Genomic DNA, 18,288 nt, shown 5'->3' with positions numbered 1-18,288 from the left:
GCAAGCCGGCTTCATCAAATCATTTATTGATTTGTTATAGATTTTCTTGGTCATGAAGACACAAAGTTAACGCATATGTCACCTGCAGCGGTGCGCGACTGGGTGCAGTTGCTTGTGAATTCAATTTCAACAGATCAGGATCAGGAGCATGATGCTGTTGGTTCTGTTCAGTTGACAACCATCATCTTCTACGAAGTCAACCTCTGGCATTTCTGGTGTCCGGCGTAGGATTAATGGTGATCTCGGTGGATTATTTCTCTTTTTTCTTTGTGCAAAAGAAGTGGTCTGTTTCTGTATAGCTAGACTCCATCATACTGAAACAATCATGCTTACGTTGCTCTGCTAACGACAAATTGTAAATTATACCCACAAAATGAAGTGACCAGGGCCATTAATTGAACATAAGCTACGCAGCATTGACAATGGTAAGTATGATTGACACTTTTAACCAAAAAATTCAAATGAATTGCGACTGGGCAAGAATGTCGTCAGTCGACTAGGTCCTTCGGTGACTGTTGTCCTTCAGGCTCTTGCTAGGCCAAGTACGTATGCATGTTTAGCAATCCACAGCTGGCGCAATCAAGTTGTTGGAACGTAAAACAAAACAAAACAAAACAAAACAAAAAGTTGCCATCTGTAATCGTAAACTTCAGTACGTTTATGCTTGTGTCAGGAATACACAGTCAATCAATCTGAAGCCTGAACTTTGCTATGCACAACTTCCCCTATGGAGGTGAAGGAAAAGGTCACACAATTACATCAGGATATAAATCCATATACACATGTATAAAAAATGAAAAACGAAAAACAATTATCACATTTACTTACACGAACGAACAAAACTGTATATTTTGAGTGGGTATCACTATCACGCCTAAGCTTCACATGAACTAGGCCATGTGTTCATGAAGAACAAAGAGAAGAAGAACATAACACAAGAAACAAGCGAGGTTCCCGGTTGATCTCCGTCCAGGTCCTGCAGCGGAATTGGAGGAGCCGGAGGTACCCGTGTGCTCCTTGTGCTGAGGAAGGTTGGGCGACGGTTTGTGGTCCACCGCGCGCGGAGATTGCCGCGGCGATCCCGCCGTCCGTGGCGATTCTGCTGGTGCCGGCGCTAGTGTTGGGGCTTGGGCCGGGGCAGGGACTGGCACCGGCGCTGCCGCTACCGCCGCCGCGGCCGCGTAGTGCTGCGCGTCGCATACTCCCACCCAATCCCCCGGCGGCGTAGGGAGCGTCGAGCCGGGCGTCGTCCCGCTCTCCACCTGGAACACCATGCCCAGGCCCATGGGCACGTGCGGGTCCAGGTGGCAGTGAAAGAACCACATCCCTGCGTTGAGTTCAAAGTTTCAGCCCACTCGTTAGGCCCAAAATGTAGAAGTAGGCCTAGGCCCACGTATCCTATGGGCTGAATCTAGAGAAGAAGGGAGTATATTCCTACCTGGATTGTTGGCGACGAACCGGATGACGGCCCAGCCACCGCCGGGCACGGCGATGGTGTTGCGGGCCACCGGGTCCACGAGGTTGTAGGCCACGCTGCCCGGCGTGAAGCTGCCCATCCCCTGCGCCAGCACGAAGAAGTTGAAGCCGTGGAGGTGGATCGGGTGGTTCTCCGTCGGGACGGCCGCCGGGTTCTGCAGCACGATCTCCACCACCGAGTTGTAGCTGAGCTTCTTCAACTTGGTCCCCACCGACATCGCCGTGCCGCTTGGCGGCGGGCCGTCCGGGAAGTCTGCCGTGAAGACCCCCGTCACGCCGTCCACGTGCGCCCCCAGGAGAGACGTCTCGGGGGACGGGAGGCGGAACGAGACGCCGTTCATCGCCGCGGCGGCGGCGGTCCCGTTGCACCTCGTCTGCGACGGGTCGCAGGGCAGCTGGCCGAGCCCTAGCTCGATGGTCATGCTCACGTCCACCGGCGACGGCACCGCGGGCGTGCCCAGGCCCCTCAGCCCAAAGTAGAAGGCGTTGGCCGTCCCGGCGTCGGAGCTGGACGGCATGGTGGGCATCGCGGGCGGGTTGGTGGACGTGCCGTTGTACTGGAAGATGGCGGTGGCCGTGGTTGTGTCCGACGCGGCGAACGTCAGCGGGCTCATGGTGTCGTGCGCCAGCACCGCCATGTAGTAGCTCCCGGGCGCGGCGTTGGTGGTCACCAGCGCGTCCACGGTCTGGCCAGGCGCGAGCACGAGCGTGTCCGTGTTCAGGTTGGCGGTGTAGCCGGCGTCCACGGCGACGACGGTGAAGTTGTGGCCGGCCACCTTGAAGAAGAGGTGCGAGTTGAGGCCGGCGTTGATGACCCGGAGCAGCACCCTCGTGTTGGGCTCCACCACCGCCGTGAACGTCTCATCTATACCAAATCAAATGAAGCAGTAATAATTAATTAACTAAATTATTACCCAATCTCTGTCACTGAATGCAATTTACAATTCCACCAAGTGTTCGATGACGCGGTGAACACGTACTTGCGCACTGGTACAGCAGGCCGGTTTTGCCGTTAACTGTGAACGCGTCGGACTGGGTGGGAAGCTGACCGGCCAAGATGGCGTCGCTCTCGACGTCGACCACATTGCGGTTCCACCACTCGCCTGTTCAAGACAACCTCATCCAGAGACCAAGAAACGTCAGATTCATCTTTATGTGTCCTCGATCACCAACGAGCTATCTATCAGATATGCACGAGAGCGGCGCGCGCGGCTGGCAGTGCCAAGCCAAGCGGCCGTCCAGAACACAGTAGAGCGCGGCAGCGGGCGGTTACCGAGCACGATGGGGACCTCCTTGTCCGGCGCCGGGAAGGGGTAGGCGTTGCCGCGCCTGGGCCGGATGATGAAGGCGCCGTACACCGTGGCGCGGAGGAAGGAGGAGTGGGCGTGCCACCACAGCGTGCCCTCCTGCCCCGGGACGCTGAACCGGTACGTGTAGGAGCTGCTGGGCTGGATGGGGCACTGCGTCACCATGCTCGGCCCGTCCGCCCACGGCGTCATGAGCTGGAGCACACCATGCCTGTCAATTCTCCCAGCAAGGGTTAGGCCACACTCTGCGAGTACTACAAGACTGATGGATTCAAAGTTTCAGACTCAAGTGGTGTGGTGCCGTTACTGTCCAAGTGCACCGAGTAGACCATAGCTGTATCTTTCAAGTGCAAAAGACAGTTTGAAAACCATGCAAATTCTTCTCTTATTAGTGGAGGTGCTCATAATTACTATAAGTAACAGTCAAGATTAACCTTCATTACGTTTCTGGGTGATTCTGACGTTAAGCCACTCTTGAGTGTCCTAAGTGGAGTTTCTATGGCACTCCACGTCTCACTTTTTCGTGTGCTTTTTGGATGCATTCTGTTGTAAAGATACACCGTATCATGTTAAAAAAAAGATAGACCGTATCATTTTTACACTTGGCGAATATTGGGATGATCATCCGTACAGTTGCAGGCTATGTTTCGACAGGTAGGATGTCCTATTCAGAGGCTATCACTTTCGGCCTCCGGATGGAGGCTAAGAAAAATCAGATAAACCTATCAAAACCATCACACCCATGACCCAATAAAACGCTGGGATGGCAGGTTCCTTACGGCATCTTGTACATGTCTTTGATGTCACAGGCGACTTTGATTGATTTCTCTAACAGAGCAGAGAACTCAAAGCAACTGTAATGCTGTCTTTTTGTGACAAAATAAACCAAAGTTGTCTTTTCATTTTTTTAATTTAAAAACTTGAAATTCATGTGCAGGCCTGCACTGCTGTCTTTCGACAACGAAGACGAAGAAGGAGAAGAAGAAGACGAAGAAGAAGCTTCTCGAGTTGAAGTATAGGAAGTTACCAGTGGATGGTTATATTGTATGGTGAATTGTTGACGACTTTGACGACGACATCATCACCTTCGTTCACTTCTATCGACGGGCCCGGCAGCTGCCCATTCACCGCAATAATGCTGGTGCTGCTGCATAGCTGATTGATTTGCATGCTCCCCACCTAATAACAGCATTACAGATAAGCATACATACATACCGTTTTAATAAAACACGCGCAAAATTGCGTGTCCTCGAAAAGGAAAGCTAAGCATGTCGTCGTTCGCAGAGCTAGCCTAGGGACCGCTGGCTGTGCTGTGCATTGCAGATAAGGATGTTCCATCAAATCCTAGCAACTGAACTCTCCCAACAACCAGCGAGTTCAGAGTTTTAGATGCACGATTTCTCCATTTTTGTCAGGCATGCAAAAGGCCTAACTAACCTGATGCTGAATCCATGATAAGCTAGCTAGAGCGTACCTCACGCGCCTAACAGCTTGTACTTTCATGGAAGCACAGCTGAGAACTGACTGAGACAAGTTGGTCTACTGTTCTTGTCAAAAGCTTCAGTTTCTAAACTCTACCAGATGAAACTGAGACTGATCGAATATAACTCGAATGCATGGCGATCAAAGGGAGAAACAGAGAGAGAGAGAGAGAGAGAGAGAGAGAGAGAGAGAGAGAGAGAGTACTGTGAACGTGTATTTCGCCGTCGCCGCATCCGCCACCGGTACTCCGACGAGAAGAATCGCGAGCGCGAGCGCCAGCAAAAGCTGCACCATGGATGGGAAAAAGGTCGAGCAGAGTCCGGCGGAGTCAGAGAAGGGAGGAAGACGAAGCAGAGGCAGGCAAAGCTATCCTAGTGTGTGCGACATGTGTAGCGCGATCAAAAGGAACACGATAAGTATATATACAACCGAGGGCTTTCGGTGAGTTCTGGAGGAATGACTTGGATAGGATTCCCGTATATATGGCCAATTTCCGTGACCGCGACATAAAGCTTGGCTGGCTATGGCTGGCTTCTCTCACACACACGCACGCGCTTCTGTTAAGTGAGGTGTTAGTGCCCCCGAATTATTTTATGCGACGGCCTGATCGAAATGACAGGGAAATCAATGCCACATCGTCCACTGGTCTGACCGTTAGCCTGTTCATGGTAGCTCTGTTTGCAGTATCAAATCCGTGGCCAATCCAATGGAACAGGGTCGAATTCTGTTTCCTGGCTAGATTTGCTGACACGTCGCGGTGGCGTTTTCATCAGAGGCAATCAGGTGTTTTACCTCTGCACACAAACGGAAATTTAGTTTTCTGACAAACTGTCATGGTTAGCGTATGAACTTGGTTTTGCAATCAGGGAGGCAGCATATTGTAGGAAAACAATTAGGGTAGGGAGGGCCATTATTGCAAGAATAGCTAATCGCATGACTCCAAATCGCCTTTCCGGTCAAGAAAAGCAGCTCTGAACGAAGCTGAACCAGGTAACCCTACCTAGCCTGTGATATGAAGCTCCAAACGTGGAGCTTAGCTATTATCAAGACAATAGTTTACTCCAAAAAGAATTCGATTAGTCCTGCACATTTGGTCGGACAGGTTTGGATTCATTGGACATTTGGCATTGATGTGCTGTCAATCAAAGATATACTAGTAGCCAACAACACAGTAGTTGTACACTAGGCCAGCTGAAGGTGGTGTATATTTATGTACTATATGGAGTATGGACTATGGAGTCGGTGAACAAAAGGGCGGCAGGCAGAGGCAGATTAAAAGAGGTTATCACAGTTAGACCTTGTGAAGCAAAGAATCTCTCCCCTGCTCTGCTCCGCTGAAGAAGAAGTTGTGTTGTGATTACAGTCACGCATCACGGGCCAATAGCAAACAAGAGAGGTGTACATCTGTACCGCACGAGATGGCACCAAAAGGAGGAAAAATGACCTGAAAATCATGTGTCGTGGTGGATCGGGGAAAGTCTATCTTCACGGGATAACGCCCTGATGTCTAAGCATACGGGCGAGAATTCAGCACAAAGTCCAGCCTTCCGCCCTTCCCTGTGGGGATCGGGATACCCGTTTGCCCGTGCGTATGCGTCCGAGAGGGGGAGAAACCGAGAGGATCCAGAGTGTACTAGCCCCCGAATCGTGAAAGGACAGCTGTACGACGGCGGCGTCCTCTTCCCGGGCAGTCCCGGTGCACCAACCCTGACGGCGGCTGCGCACAGCCGCACAGAGCGCCGGTCCACCCTGTACGGTTGCCTGAAGAAGAAACAGTCAGATGCACTTTGCTCTTTTTCAAAAAAATAAAATACTACAACTATATGTATGTATTTATGTAGGAGTATGCTTTATTCTCTAAAAAAAATATACTGTATGTATGTATGTATGTATGTATGTATGCGCTGGCGATGCGGTATGGCAACCTTGAGTTCAGTACAAGGCGCCGTCCGTGTCAAGAAATGTCACATTTTGTTCCTTTTTTATTTGTCACATCTTGTTCCTTCAGGAATTGTCAACTCAGGCCCTGCTTGATTGGTTTCAATTCTTACCAACCAAAATCATGGCAAACCAAACCAATTGGTTTGTTGCAAAATAAATAAATAAATAAATTGGCATACTAATAGCCAAAGTTTTGGCAAGTATATATCTACAAACTTCTTAATAAATTGCATGAGAGAAAAATTTATTATTACATCACTCAATCAAATGTAAACCAATGTTTTTTCCTAACTTTAGCAAGCTTTGATTTCGGCGAGCCTAAGTTTTGGCTTGCTATAATTTTGGTTGAACAAAAATTAGAAGCTAACCAAGCAAGCCCTTGGTACTTACGAGTAAGTCTAATGCACGCCAAAATCATGAAGGACAATACGTTCGCTAGAGATTTTGGCGAAAATGATGTGGAAAGTTCAAGGACAAAACACTCACTCAGCCAAACTTGGGACATGATCTGGTTCTGATCCAACTAGAGGCCAAATTTCTCAGTCGAATTGAGGAAGGGATCAAAATCTCTAAATCTTTAGCTCTTGATTAACTCTAATGTTCAACATAGAACTCAATTTGCATCCTCTAACTATTGCCTTAGTATGATTTCCACCATTCACTAATAGTACCATTTTTCAACCTCAATTTGCACGACAGACTGTTAACTTTAAACTACAAACCCAAACAAATTTGCTCCTCTGATTTTTAATTCTTAAAAAAAAAATGGGTAATCTCTAAAAATACACAAAATTTCTTAACCTCTAGATATGAAACTAGTATTTTTTTAATTAAATATTATCCATGTGTTGTTGATCTATTTAGAGTTATTTGGAACTCATTTAGTTAGTTTTTTTAAGTTTAGGGTTCTAAAATGGTAGCGGGTCTGAATCGGTAGGGATTAGTTTGATTAGTTTTTTAAAAGTATAAGTCCGAAATCGGTACGGACTAAATATCGCACTGTTTACATAGCTACAACCAGAGAACATGCAATAGCTTCAAATGTAAGGGTCTGGCGGCTTGCAACTGAAACCGCTCTCAAATTAAATATTTCAGGTCCAAATTCAATCAGGGATTGCATGTAATTATTAACAGAAAACAGGTGGTGCAACCGCAAAGAACATGGCAGCGGGTGTTGTTTACACTTTCATCACCCGAACAGGAACAATCGCAAACTCAAATAGATCAACAACACACGCATGAATCCATTGTTTAGAAAACAGGCCTTGTTTAGTTCACCCCAAAAAGCAAAAAGTTTTCAAGATTCCCCGTCACATCGAATCTTGCGGCACATGCATGAACCATTGAATATAGACGAAAGCAAAAACTAATTACACAGTTTAGTTGGAAATCGCGAGACGAATCTTTTGATCCTAGTTAGTCCATAATTGGATAATATTTGTTACAAACAAACGAAAATGCTACAGTGCCGAAATCCGAAATCTTTTCGGAACTAAACAAGGCCTAATAATCAAAATGTACAGCTTGCATTCTTCTCGTCCGAAACATTCACTTTTGTTGGCTGTATCCGCGTGGTCCCATCGCCAGCTGGTTCCATGCAATGGCTGATGAAACGTACACGGCACACGAACACGCCGGAACAGCCTCAGCACTGCGGGAGGTCCGGCGGCGGCGCAGGCAACTTTGTGCTGGGCCCGTCCTCCACCTCGAACACCATCGCCAGGCCGATCGTAAGGTGAGCGTCGATGTGGCAGTGCATGAACCACATTCCTGCACAAGTATACACCAAGATTTGTACCCTTTCAGTATTTCCGTATATATATATATATATATATATATATATATATATATATATATATATATATATATATATATATATATATATATATATATATATATATATATATATATATATATATATATATATATATATATATATATATATATATATATATATATATATTCGTCCTTCCGAAGTCCAAAAACTACACACACATTATATGTATACGTATGAGATAACATTCTTGGAACAAAAATTAAGAATTTCTTGACGTGGCAAAAGCATAGCTAGGAGCCTAGGAGTACACATCATCATCCTTGGGGTGGACCAGTAAACATGATTCTATCTAATCCAAAAGGAAAAAGAAAACAAATGTGATTGCGCCTTCTACAGTTCACATCATCCTTGGGTGGACCAGTCTAGCTGTAGGCCCAAATTCTCTTCTACCTTATCCTACGTTAGTGGGCCGCCGCCGCCGCCGCCGCCCAACCCAATACAACAGTTGCCCAACCCACTCCCTGTTTCTTCCTTTTTTTTTAACGGACCTGCGTGCTCCATAAAAGCATAAATTTCATCATTGTTTAAAGCTAATCACGAGATTTGTGTCTGAATTCTGATGTCAGCGTGAGGTGTTAACACGACTCCTTTGTACACAAGTGTTACATCAACTCAGTTGCTGCCATGCAACGATGTTTTTTAGTCAAATTTAAATTACCCCTTATCCCAACATCATCATAAAACACATATACGTGCAAATCTCAGTTGAAATTTGAAGCACCGAACGAGATGGGTTTTATTTTACCTGGGTTATCAGCGACGAAGCGGATCACGGCCCACCCGCCGGTCGGCACCGCGATGGTGTTCCGCTCCTGCGGGTTCACGAGGTTGAACTGACGCTCCCCGGCCGTTCCGCCGTCGTCGTAGTTGCCGAACCCCTGCGCGAGCACGAAGAAGTTGAACCCGTGCAGGTGCATCGGGTGGCTCTCGCGCCCCACCAGCGCCGTGTTCTGCAGCACCATCTCCACCGTTGCGTTGTACGCCAGCGTCCTCACCTTCGTCGACGCCTCCCCGGGGAACAGCAGCGCCGCGGCGACGCCGCCCAGCAGCAACCGGTTCGTCTCGTTCGTGTAGTCGAATGCCACGGGTGGCTGGTCGGGGAAGTCCCTTGTGTACACGCCGCCCGGCGTGTTCCGGTACCGCGCGTCGAGCATCGACATGGCCTCTGGGTCTGGGAGCTTGAAAGACTGGTTGTTCATGCTCGCGACAACCGGGCACGAAGCCTGGTCACAGGAGGAGAAACCGAGCCCGACCGTGACGAACATGCGGGTGTCGACGGCGAGCGGGACGGTCCGCCTGCCTGGGCGGACGAGCGCCGTCAAGCTGGTGTAGAACCGGTTGGCCGTGGCCGTGTCGTTCTGCTCCGGCATCTCGGGCAGCGCCTGCTGCTGCTTCCCGCCCGACGCCGCTCCGATGTACTCCACGACGGCCGTGGTGATGTTGCTGTTGTAACTCCCTGGGCGCAGGGGAACCGCGCTCTGGTACGAGGAGATTGCCATGTAGTAGCGGCCGGGGGACGCGTCGGCCGCCATGAGCGCGTCGACGGTCTGCCCCGGCGCGACGACGATCACGTCCGTCTCGTACCGCGTGGTGTAGCTGGCGTCCGCCGCGACGACGGTGAACGTGTGCCCGGCCACCCTGAAGAAGAACGCCGTGTTGAGCGCGGCGTTGATGATCCGCAGCAAGTAGGTGGAGTTGCCACGCACCTCGAACTTTTCGATTCCTGCAGCGTGCAACCAAATGTGTACGTGCTCTCAGTGAACTCGCCTGATGATGAACACAACGCGCAGACACCCTGTCACAGGTGTACGACGACGAAGATTAGCGCCCGGCCGGCCGGCACTTACGCTTCGCCGCCGTCTCGCAGCTGTAGGAATCCCCGGGCCTTCCATTGATGGTGTACGCGTCGGCGACTGATGCGTTGGCAGCGACGGTCTCGGCGTTCCACCACTCGCCAAGAAGGACGGTCTTCTCCTCGGCCGGCGCCGGGAAGGGGTAGGAGTTGCCGCTCCTCGGGCGGATGATGAGGGCGCCGTACACGGTGGCGCGGAGGAAGGAGCTGTGCGCGTGCCACCACAGCGTGCCCTCCTGCCCGGTGATGTTGAACCTGTACGTGTAGCGGTGGCCCGGGCAGATGGGGCACTGCGTCACCATCGACGGGCCGTCCGCCCACGGCGTGCCTCGCTGGAAGACGCCGTGCCTGCGTGCATGACGATGGTGCCGAGAATGAACCATCCGGCCGGCAGCTAGCTGAGGATTCGGGCGGCGGAAAGCAGTGATCGTTTTTGTGGAAATTGTGGCCGGACATGGCTAGCTGTTCAGTTGTTACGTGCGTACCAGTGGACTGTGATGTCGTGTGGAGAGTCGTTGATGACGTGGACCACCACGGTGTCACCTTCGTTGGCTTGGATCACGGGACCGGGTACTCCGTCCACGGCGGTGATGCTTATATTCCCCGGTTGGCAGATGCACGGCCAGGATAATGTAGCCACCTGAAATTTTGAAGGATGTATACTGTGTTATATATATGGGATACATGTAGTATATGATTGTTGAATTCTAGGTTAATTAAAGATTTCGCAAAAAAGAAAACGCTAGGTTAAAACATTGATCAACAAAACTGACACAACTTGTCTGGAACTCTAGATACAGAGAACTGGATGCCTAGAATTCTGCAAAGGGAAATAGCCCCTTCACTTTCTCTGAAAGACTGAAACTTTGATATGTGTCTGGTGGCTGGTGCAGAGCTAGGATGCTAGGAATAATGCTCATATACGCCGTAAGAGAGAGTTGGATTCATGCAACTGCTAAACTAACTGCGAGAGGGTCTAATAAATTGAAAACGAAAACTGTGACGAGAGTGGAAGATCAATACATTGAAGGTATGCTCCACAGTAGCAGCTTGAGCAAGGGCTGCAGCAGAACACACAGCTAACAGTAGGATCATCCAAGAGCGCGGCATGCTGGAGAATTGGAGCTTTGCAAGGCAGCAGCAAGTATATACTCAATAATGAGTTGCTGTTGTCTAGACTTCGCTCAGCTCCAAGACGTGCATGGAAAACTAAAAGGTACTATCTGGCTAGCTAATAAGTAACTACAGATGATTGCCAGTGCAAATATGCAATCCAAATGCATTTTATACATGCCCGAGTTGACACAGTCGTCAGGGTCTGGGGTTGTTTTCTCTAGCTCGCGCGTGATTTTTCTGTTACCGGTTACTGGGAAAAAATTGCCATTCATATGTGCTTAGCCCCAGCATGACTGCTGCTATCTCCAAGCTTAGTCAACTTGCGGCAATTGTCACCGTGATGATGCCACCCTAAGATTGTTCTGATGATAAACAACTACTCTTGAATTACTTCCTAGTCTTGACCTGCATGACATGATGCCTTGTGCTTTGCTTACTTCCCTGGACCCGAATCATACTTTTTACTAATTCTCACTTTTGGAGCACATATATTTCTGGTGCCATGAACTACTTCCTAGACTTTAATTTGCCGGTTTAGTTGACATGGATCGATCATGACTATTAGTTTCTACGACTAGACTTTGAGCTTCAGATGATGGTATCTGTATCTTCACACTTTACCCCAAAAAATCAAATAATACTCCAGCTATCAGCAACCTGTAACCAACGACAGTGACAGGCTTGTATATGATATTGTATCGCAAAGTGTAGAGTTATAGCATTAACTCAAAACGTAAACAAAATTTCAGTGGCATCATTATTGATTGGCCATACTAGATGTACAGTCAAACAGTCTTCAGAAGAAATATCCACTGGCCTGTCCAAGTTCTTTATAGATCGGAATAACTCTTTTCTGGAAAGATCCGGTAAATCGGCTTTGATTAATAATAATAACAATAATATGCAACGTCCAATTACACATGTGAGCAGCGCTCCCCACCGCAGCTTAGGCTGTCTGGGGTTTGTTGCAGTGGCGAAGCTACATACACAATGCATCCCTAAAAATTATAAAAACAGTGATTAAGTTTAAAATTTTACTATATATGCATCCCAAAATAAAAATTGTCTATGTACCCACAAGCTAAGTGTACCTTCTTTAATTTGCTATAGTTTCACCACTGGTTTGTTGAGTGACTTTTTCTATGGTTTGTTCGGTTTGAACGGAATATTTGGCTCACTTTGTAAACACCTGACCTATAGATACACATAAAAAAAAACCTATGCTAGCTTTCAACCAATAAACGCTAAACTATATGCAATGCAGGACATTAGGTGTGCATATATCCGTTAAAACTGCAGCAAAAGATTTATTTCCCATGATTTTTCAATAGGCAGTAGTGTCGTCGCTGTGGCAATTGGCAACCATAGGCGTAAGCCGGCCAGTTGTCATTTTGCTTCGAGAAGGAACTAACCAATCCTCTGTTCTTCGCATGTCACCATGGTACTCCTAACACCGAAAATGACCAGAACGACAGAACATGCAAGTATTTACAACAATCATTTACAGCTAGTGGTGGTGACTGCGTGCGTACGTACGTGAGTGCAACACATTTGTAAAGGCTACCTACTGCGTGTGTCTGTGTCTCGGTACTAACGACTCCTTGGCTGCTGTCACTTAACGCAGATGACTGAGACTGGTAAGCACTTTGCACGCGAATCACCCCTCGTTCATGCATCGTTAACTTCACGTAAACCTAGAATACCAGGAGAATTTTTGTGTTCATTTTGAACAACCTCGATCCACGCATGCATCAAATTGTACACGTATCTGAAGCTTTTACATTTGCATGCGCTTTATCCTGCTTTAAGCATTAATTTTCTCGATCTAGAAGTCCGAGGCCGGAGTAGGGAAGGTTGCTCCATATCTATCGTTTGGAAAAGTTACAAGCTTTTTATTAGTTGCTTTTCTGAGTGACTGAGTCTGAATAATTTGCCAGAACGTTGCCACTAGCTGATTTGCAGCAAGCCACACCGAAAATCCGTCGATATCTCCAGTTACCTGCTCCGCGACTTGCCTACCAGGGAATAATCGGTGCTACACGCGTAATCTTAGTGGCTACAAAGAACGTGTCAGTTTAGCTTGTGAGAGATCATCACTGTATAAATCACCTTGAGGGTATGGAGAGCTTGATTTGTGTTGCCTGCTACTGCTAGCGTATAGTGCTAGTGGCGTGTGCATGCATGTGGTTGGAAGTCAATGAAAGAGCCGGTGATCAGACATCATGTTTTTTTTTTTTTTTTTTTTTGCGACGGTACTTGCTCGATCTGGGAGGTGAAGGAAGGTGAAAGAAACGTCGTTGATAGAGAAAATGTAGGTCCTGTGTTGTTTTATTTACCCACTAGGCAAGTAATTTCCGTCGTGTCAATGGTTGTTGGCATTAGAAAACAACCACAAGTCTCGAAAAAAAATAGCAAAGAAAGCAACCACAAAGTCCAACACGTAGCAAATCGCACATCATCTTGCACCTACTACATAGCGTGAGCCGTTAGCGTAGCAACCGATTCTTCTTCTTGAAATGTCTGAATTGTTGAGCTATATAGGTCGACCTGATTGTCGGTGGACGCGGAGAAGAAATCAAGAATTGGAGATAACTAGTAAAAATGTCCGTGCGTTGCAACGGGATTTAAGATCTCTAGGTGGATGATTAGTAGTTCAACAATTTAATAATCCGTGACGAGTTGTTCTTATGTTGGCCCTTGCAGACAGATTAAAGATGACAATGGGCCTCGATCTCTATTTTCTCGTGAGGAATTTCATGTTAGGAGACGTGGATAGGAACAGTTCATAGAAAATTAAACGGGACCAAAGCGTTCCCGTACCCGTTCCCCGTGGAGCCCTAATTAAGGCCTTGTTTAGTTCGCAAAATTTTTTAGTTTGGTACACTGTAGTATTTTTATTTTTATTTGATAATTATTATCCAATCATAGACTACCTATGCTCAAAAGATTTATCTCATAATTTACAGGAGTACAATTAGTTTTTGTTTTTATCTATATTTAATGCTACATACATATGCCGCAAAATTCGGTATGACGAGGAATCTTAAAACGCTTTTTGTTTTTGGTGAACTGAACAAGACATAATTAGCTCTACCGGGGGGCTGTCCATGAGTACTCCATCCATCCGTCCATCCAAAATCTTATCCATACACCCAAACCCAACCTTCACCCGACCCTCAGCCTGATGGCTTGCAGACCCATTTCTCCACAAGCATGGTGTGGATGCGTCTCGCCGCGCGACTCGAGGATGCGGCGCCCTGTGCTCGTTTGCTCCCTCCGTTGCTCCATCTCCTCCGATTCGTCGGCCTCCGCGAGCCCTGTCCAATCGATGCTGCTGCCCGTCCCTAGTCTCCTACCCAAGAAGACGCTGAAGCAGGAGGGCCGCTGCCGCCAGATGCAGCAGGAGCGGATCTACATCGTATCTACAGATTTGCTGCCTTCTTAATTGATTTCTTTGTTTCTTGATCAATTCATGGGAGCGTTCTTATCTAGTTTCTTTGTTTTTGGTTCGATTTGATGGGTGATTTCTTTTGGTTGTAGATGGATTCATGGGAGACAAACAAGATAGGCTGTGAATCCATTTGTTTCGCTCTTTGTTTTTGGTTTGATTGACAGGTGATTTCTTTTGGTTGTGAATGGATTCATGGGAGACAAACATGATAGGTTGTGAATTCATTTCTTTCGCTCTGGCTTCCACGGTATGTTCTTCTAGAGATTTCAGTTTTTGTCTTGCATATTCTTTTAGATTTCTTTTTAATCTTCTCTCGGTGGTTTACTGATTGGAATGGTCACTTTATTTTTCTGTATCTTGAACTGTATCTTGGATCCTTTCTCTCCCTGTTTTGCTGTCTTCCAAGTTGTGTTCTTGTTCTTGTGGAAATACTTTATGATTTCGTTAAAATATATGCAGTCCTATTTGGATTTGGACAAGAATTCTATATATACTTATACGGACTGGATTTGGATTGTCCTATACGGAATAGTGGCGGACTGGATTTGGATTGTCCTAGACTGGATGACTTAAAGAATTCTATATACGTGAACTGGATTTGAACTCGGCGGAGAGATCGGACATGGTGGCAGAAAAAATTGTATTGTCAGACTGAAATTTTGGCTCTTTATAAATAGGTATAGATAATATATCTGTATTCTGCTCGCTATGGTTTACTGGGTAGTACTAGTTAATTGTTTTCCTAGCCGTCTATAAGTACGATGCAAATTGTCGGTGTTCTTTTATTGATTTACATGCATTTTGGACTAGTTAGCAGAGAGCATTAGATCTTTCGGCATATCCAATATTTTTAGTTGATCGTTAGATTCATAATAATGGCTACATTGCTAGCTGCGGTGTTCATGTGGCTCTGTTCATCTGGATAGAATATCACAACTTTTTTGTTTAAGATTTTTTTGCATGTAATTTGGGAATATATTGTGTCGAGTTTTAATATATTTTTTTGCTTAAAAATAGAATAATATTATTTTGGTGGATATAGCGTTTTTAAGTAAATGTGAACTAAAGTGTGCAAGGGATAATTGAAATTTTTTTTGTATCTGCTAGCAATGTGACATTACTTTCCATGTCCTGTAGCTTAGTATGACTGACTTTGAGCTTATGATGCTGTATCTCTATATTCACACTTTTGCACAAAATACTGCAGTTCTACTAGTACTCACAGTAACCTGCAATAATCCCAATGTGAGCTTGTACTTTATGTCGCAAAGTGTAGAGTTTATTTACCAAGATTAACTCAAAACGAAAACAAAATTTCAGTGCGACGTCAATGATTTGTCATAGATGTAGAGTAAGTCAGTCCAGTAAAATATCCAAATCGTTGCACCAATTCAAGTTTTTTCAGGAAACTTATTTGTTGAGCGACCTTTTACAGGTTTCTTCGGTTTGAACAGACTATTCGACTCACCTTGTAAAGAACCGATCTGTATGAGAAGTAACAATATGTTTCAAAACCTAAATGTTTGACAGTTCTATTTCTAGTTCTGTTGTATGTATTACTACCATAGAATGGTCGTAAACTGGCATTATCTTGTAGAGTCGCAGTGTTAGCTGTCATTTTACTTTGAGAAGGAATCCTATATATATTCACATGTCGCCATGGTACTAAACTACTAATACTGAAAAGGATCAGAGCAGAACAAAACAAAATTTTGAAGAATATCTGTGACCTTGAACCCATTTACAGCTGGTGGTTACTTTGGTGCGTACGTAGAACGAGTGCGAGACATTTTTACGGACTACCAACTACGAAGTGTTCATAACATGTGATGGAAACATGTATTTAACGTAGAAAGTAGAAACCATTTAACGCGGTGACAGACTGGTGGTAGCTCTACGTGAATCACTCATTCACACATCCAGCAACTTAACTATAAGGCACTCTCAATGCAAGACTCTATCATAGAGTCCAAGACAATTAATTACATATTATTTATGATATTTTGCTGATGTGGCAGCATATTTATTGAAGAAAGAGGTAGAAAAAAATAAGACTCCAAGTCTTATTTAGACTCCAAGTCCACATTGTTCGAGGTAATAAATAACTTTAGACTCCATGATAGAGTCTGCATTGTGAGTACCCTAAGTCAAGTAATTAAAGCTAAGCTATACAGTAAGTTGTCTTATATTTGTCTCTAAGACACCTTCTCTCATTTATATTTTTCCTCACAACACTTAGAGCATCTCCAGTAGTGCTACCTAAAAAACACTATCTATTTCTCTATTTAGGTAGCCAGATATTTGAATACTACCTATATTTTATTGTTGTCTCCAACAACACTACCTAAACAATGACCCCTCAATTTAGTTTAACAGTCAATGACATCTGGGACCCACATGTCATCTCCTCCTCTCCTGGTTGCCATCGAACTCGGCCATGGAAACTGCCACCGCTCTGTAGGGGAGGTGCGCTGGCAAGGGTCGTGCTTGAGCCTGCAAAGAGGAGAAGGCCCGGCGGGGAGGGGCCACGCCCGCGCTATGGCCAGGCTAGCATCCCGTGGCCGCGGTGGAGGCGCCGCTTGCAGTTGACATGCCCAGATCTATGGAGCTCCAGATGACGGAGCAGGGGTCAGCGGACCTCCAGATGCGGCGGAGCTAGGTCGGTGGCTGTGTCGAGGCTCCCTTGTGGCGGCGTTGCATCTCGGTGACGGAGATGGCGCGGCGCATGTGGCCGGGCAGGTCGCGTGCCTGCGAGTGCGAAGGAGAGAGAGGCGTAGGGAGGGAGAAAAAATAGGTAGCCACATTTGTTGGCCCAACAGATGTAGGTAGTGGAAGGGGAAATTTGTTAGGCCAACAAAAATAGGTAGTCTGATAGGTAACTGCTGCGTTTTTTAGCCTTCACTATCAAATATAGAATAGGTAGTGTATTTAAGTAGCCCGCTGGAAATGCTCTTACTATTTAGGACCACCACTACCTATGTATTCATGCCTAACTTAGTGCTTGTATGAGAGCCAAACTATTATCTCTCTCCTTTCTTTCCTGCTCTGCATCAGCATTAGCTTGACTATAAGTCTATTATTATACCTGCTCCAAGCAATCATTCATCCCTTGTAAGTCGTAACCCTGGTAATAACTCTAAGATTTTTTTATGTTCATTTTGAACAAACTCTATCTATCGATGCTCCTTCATCCATTGCTTGCACAACAACTCCATAGAACGTGAAATACCTATTGTTCTAAAACAACTGCACATCTTATTTGAGAAGTCAAATTTTATTAAGTTTAATAAATATATATAAAAATATACTAATATGTCAAATGCTTAATAAGTATTATTGAATTGACCAAGTATATTTTAATAATAAATATATCAAGATACATAAAAATTGATATTTTTAAAAATTTATTTAAACTTTTAAAAATGATTTATTAAAAAACCTTTGGGCTGGATGGAATAATAATTTTAGAAAAAATTTACTAGGTTTATAAACAATAGTATCAACATTTATATCCTAAGTTCCATTTTTGCTATAAAATATATTCATAATTAATCCAATAATATTTATTATGCAGTATATTTATACATATTTAGTTAAACCTGGTATTAATTGATAAAAAAATTTTTTAGCAGAAAAGGCTTTTATTTATTCGTTTATTACGGAGTAGGAAGGCTCCCTGCCCTGCACAAGGCCTATCCACTTAGAGGGCCTTGAAACAGCCCAGTTAAAAATTGTCCAGGAAGAGAAACAATTGACCAGTGGGACCTACATGTCACCCTCGCGGAAATGAAGCGGCAGTGCGGCACGCCGGAACACTCCTCCGGAA

At 45.7% G+C, this 18,288-nt stretch overlaps 2 protein-coding genes and 1 long non-coding RNA gene across 3 annotated transcripts; 1 reads left to right on the top strand and 2 right to left on the bottom strand.

The window, feature by feature from the left end:
- LOC8060099 (laccase-7) lies at nucleotides 636-4,733 on the bottom strand. The gene is made up of 6 exons (XM_002456595.2): nucleotides 4,470-4,733; nucleotides 3,811-3,962; nucleotides 2,750-2,994; nucleotides 2,457-2,579; nucleotides 1,439-2,341; nucleotides 636-1,327 (listed from the first exon to the last, which is right to left on the bottom strand). Exons 1-6 carry the CDS (start codon nucleotides 4,557-4,559, stop codon nucleotides 891-893), a joined length of 1,950 nt encoding a protein of 649 aa, XP_002456640.1. The 5' UTR covers nucleotides 4,560-4,733; the 3' UTR covers nucleotides 636-890.
- On the bottom strand, nucleotides 7,713-10,487 carry LOC8058914 (laccase-6). The gene is made up of 3 exons (XM_021455748.1): nucleotides 9,891-10,487; nucleotides 8,789-9,766; nucleotides 7,713-7,976 (listed from the first exon to the last, which is right to left on the bottom strand). The coding sequence occupies exons 1-3, from the start codon at nucleotides 10,276-10,278 to the stop codon at nucleotides 7,852-7,854; spliced, it is 1,491 nt and encodes a 496-aa protein (XP_021311423.1). The 5' UTR covers nucleotides 10,279-10,487; the 3' UTR covers nucleotides 7,713-7,851.
- On the top strand, nucleotides 14,143-16,182 carry LOC110433554. The gene is made up of 2 exons (XR_002451035.1): nucleotides 14,143-15,139; nucleotides 15,898-16,182. It is a non-coding gene; the product is annotated as an uncharacterized LOC110433554 (long non-coding RNA).

The sequence above is a fragment of the Sorghum bicolor genome, chromosome 3 (assembly GCF_000003195.3).
Source record: "Sorghum bicolor cultivar BTx623 chromosome 3, Sorghum_bicolor_NCBIv3, whole genome shotgun sequence".
In the NCBI taxonomy this organism is placed as follows: Eukaryota; Viridiplantae; Streptophyta; class Magnoliopsida; order Poales; family Poaceae; genus Sorghum; species Sorghum bicolor.
The sequence above is the reverse complement of the archived record's forward strand: the minus strand, read 5'-3'. Positions and strand labels throughout refer to the sequence as shown.

Bases quoted from the DNA above. Each gene is read 5' to 3' on its own strand.
- LOC8058914 (XM_021455748.1), bottom strand. From the start codon at position 10,278: ATGGTTCATTCTCGGCACCATCGTCATGCACGCAGGCACGGCGTCTTC. The intron at 9,767-9,890 runs GTAAGTGCCGGC...TGCACGCTGCAG, and splicing joins CTGCGAGACGGCGGCGAAGC to GAATCGAAAAGTTCGAGGTG. The intron at 7,977-8,788 runs GTAAAATAAAAC...ATACTTGTGCAG, and splicing joins CTTCGTCGCTGATAACCCAG to GAATGTGGTTCATGCACTGC.
- LOC8060099 (XM_002456595.2), bottom strand. From the start codon at position 4,559: ATGGTGCAGCTTTTGCTGGCGCTCGCGCTCGCGATTCTTCTCGTCGGA. The intron at 3,963-4,469 runs GTACTCTCTCTC...TGCTGTTATTAG, and splicing joins CGGCGAAATACACGTTCACA to GTGGGGAGCATGCAAATCAA. The intron at 2,342-2,456 runs GTACGTGTTCAC...GATTTGGTATAG, and splicing joins CCTGCTGTACCAGTGCGCAA to ATGAGACGTTCACGGCGGTG.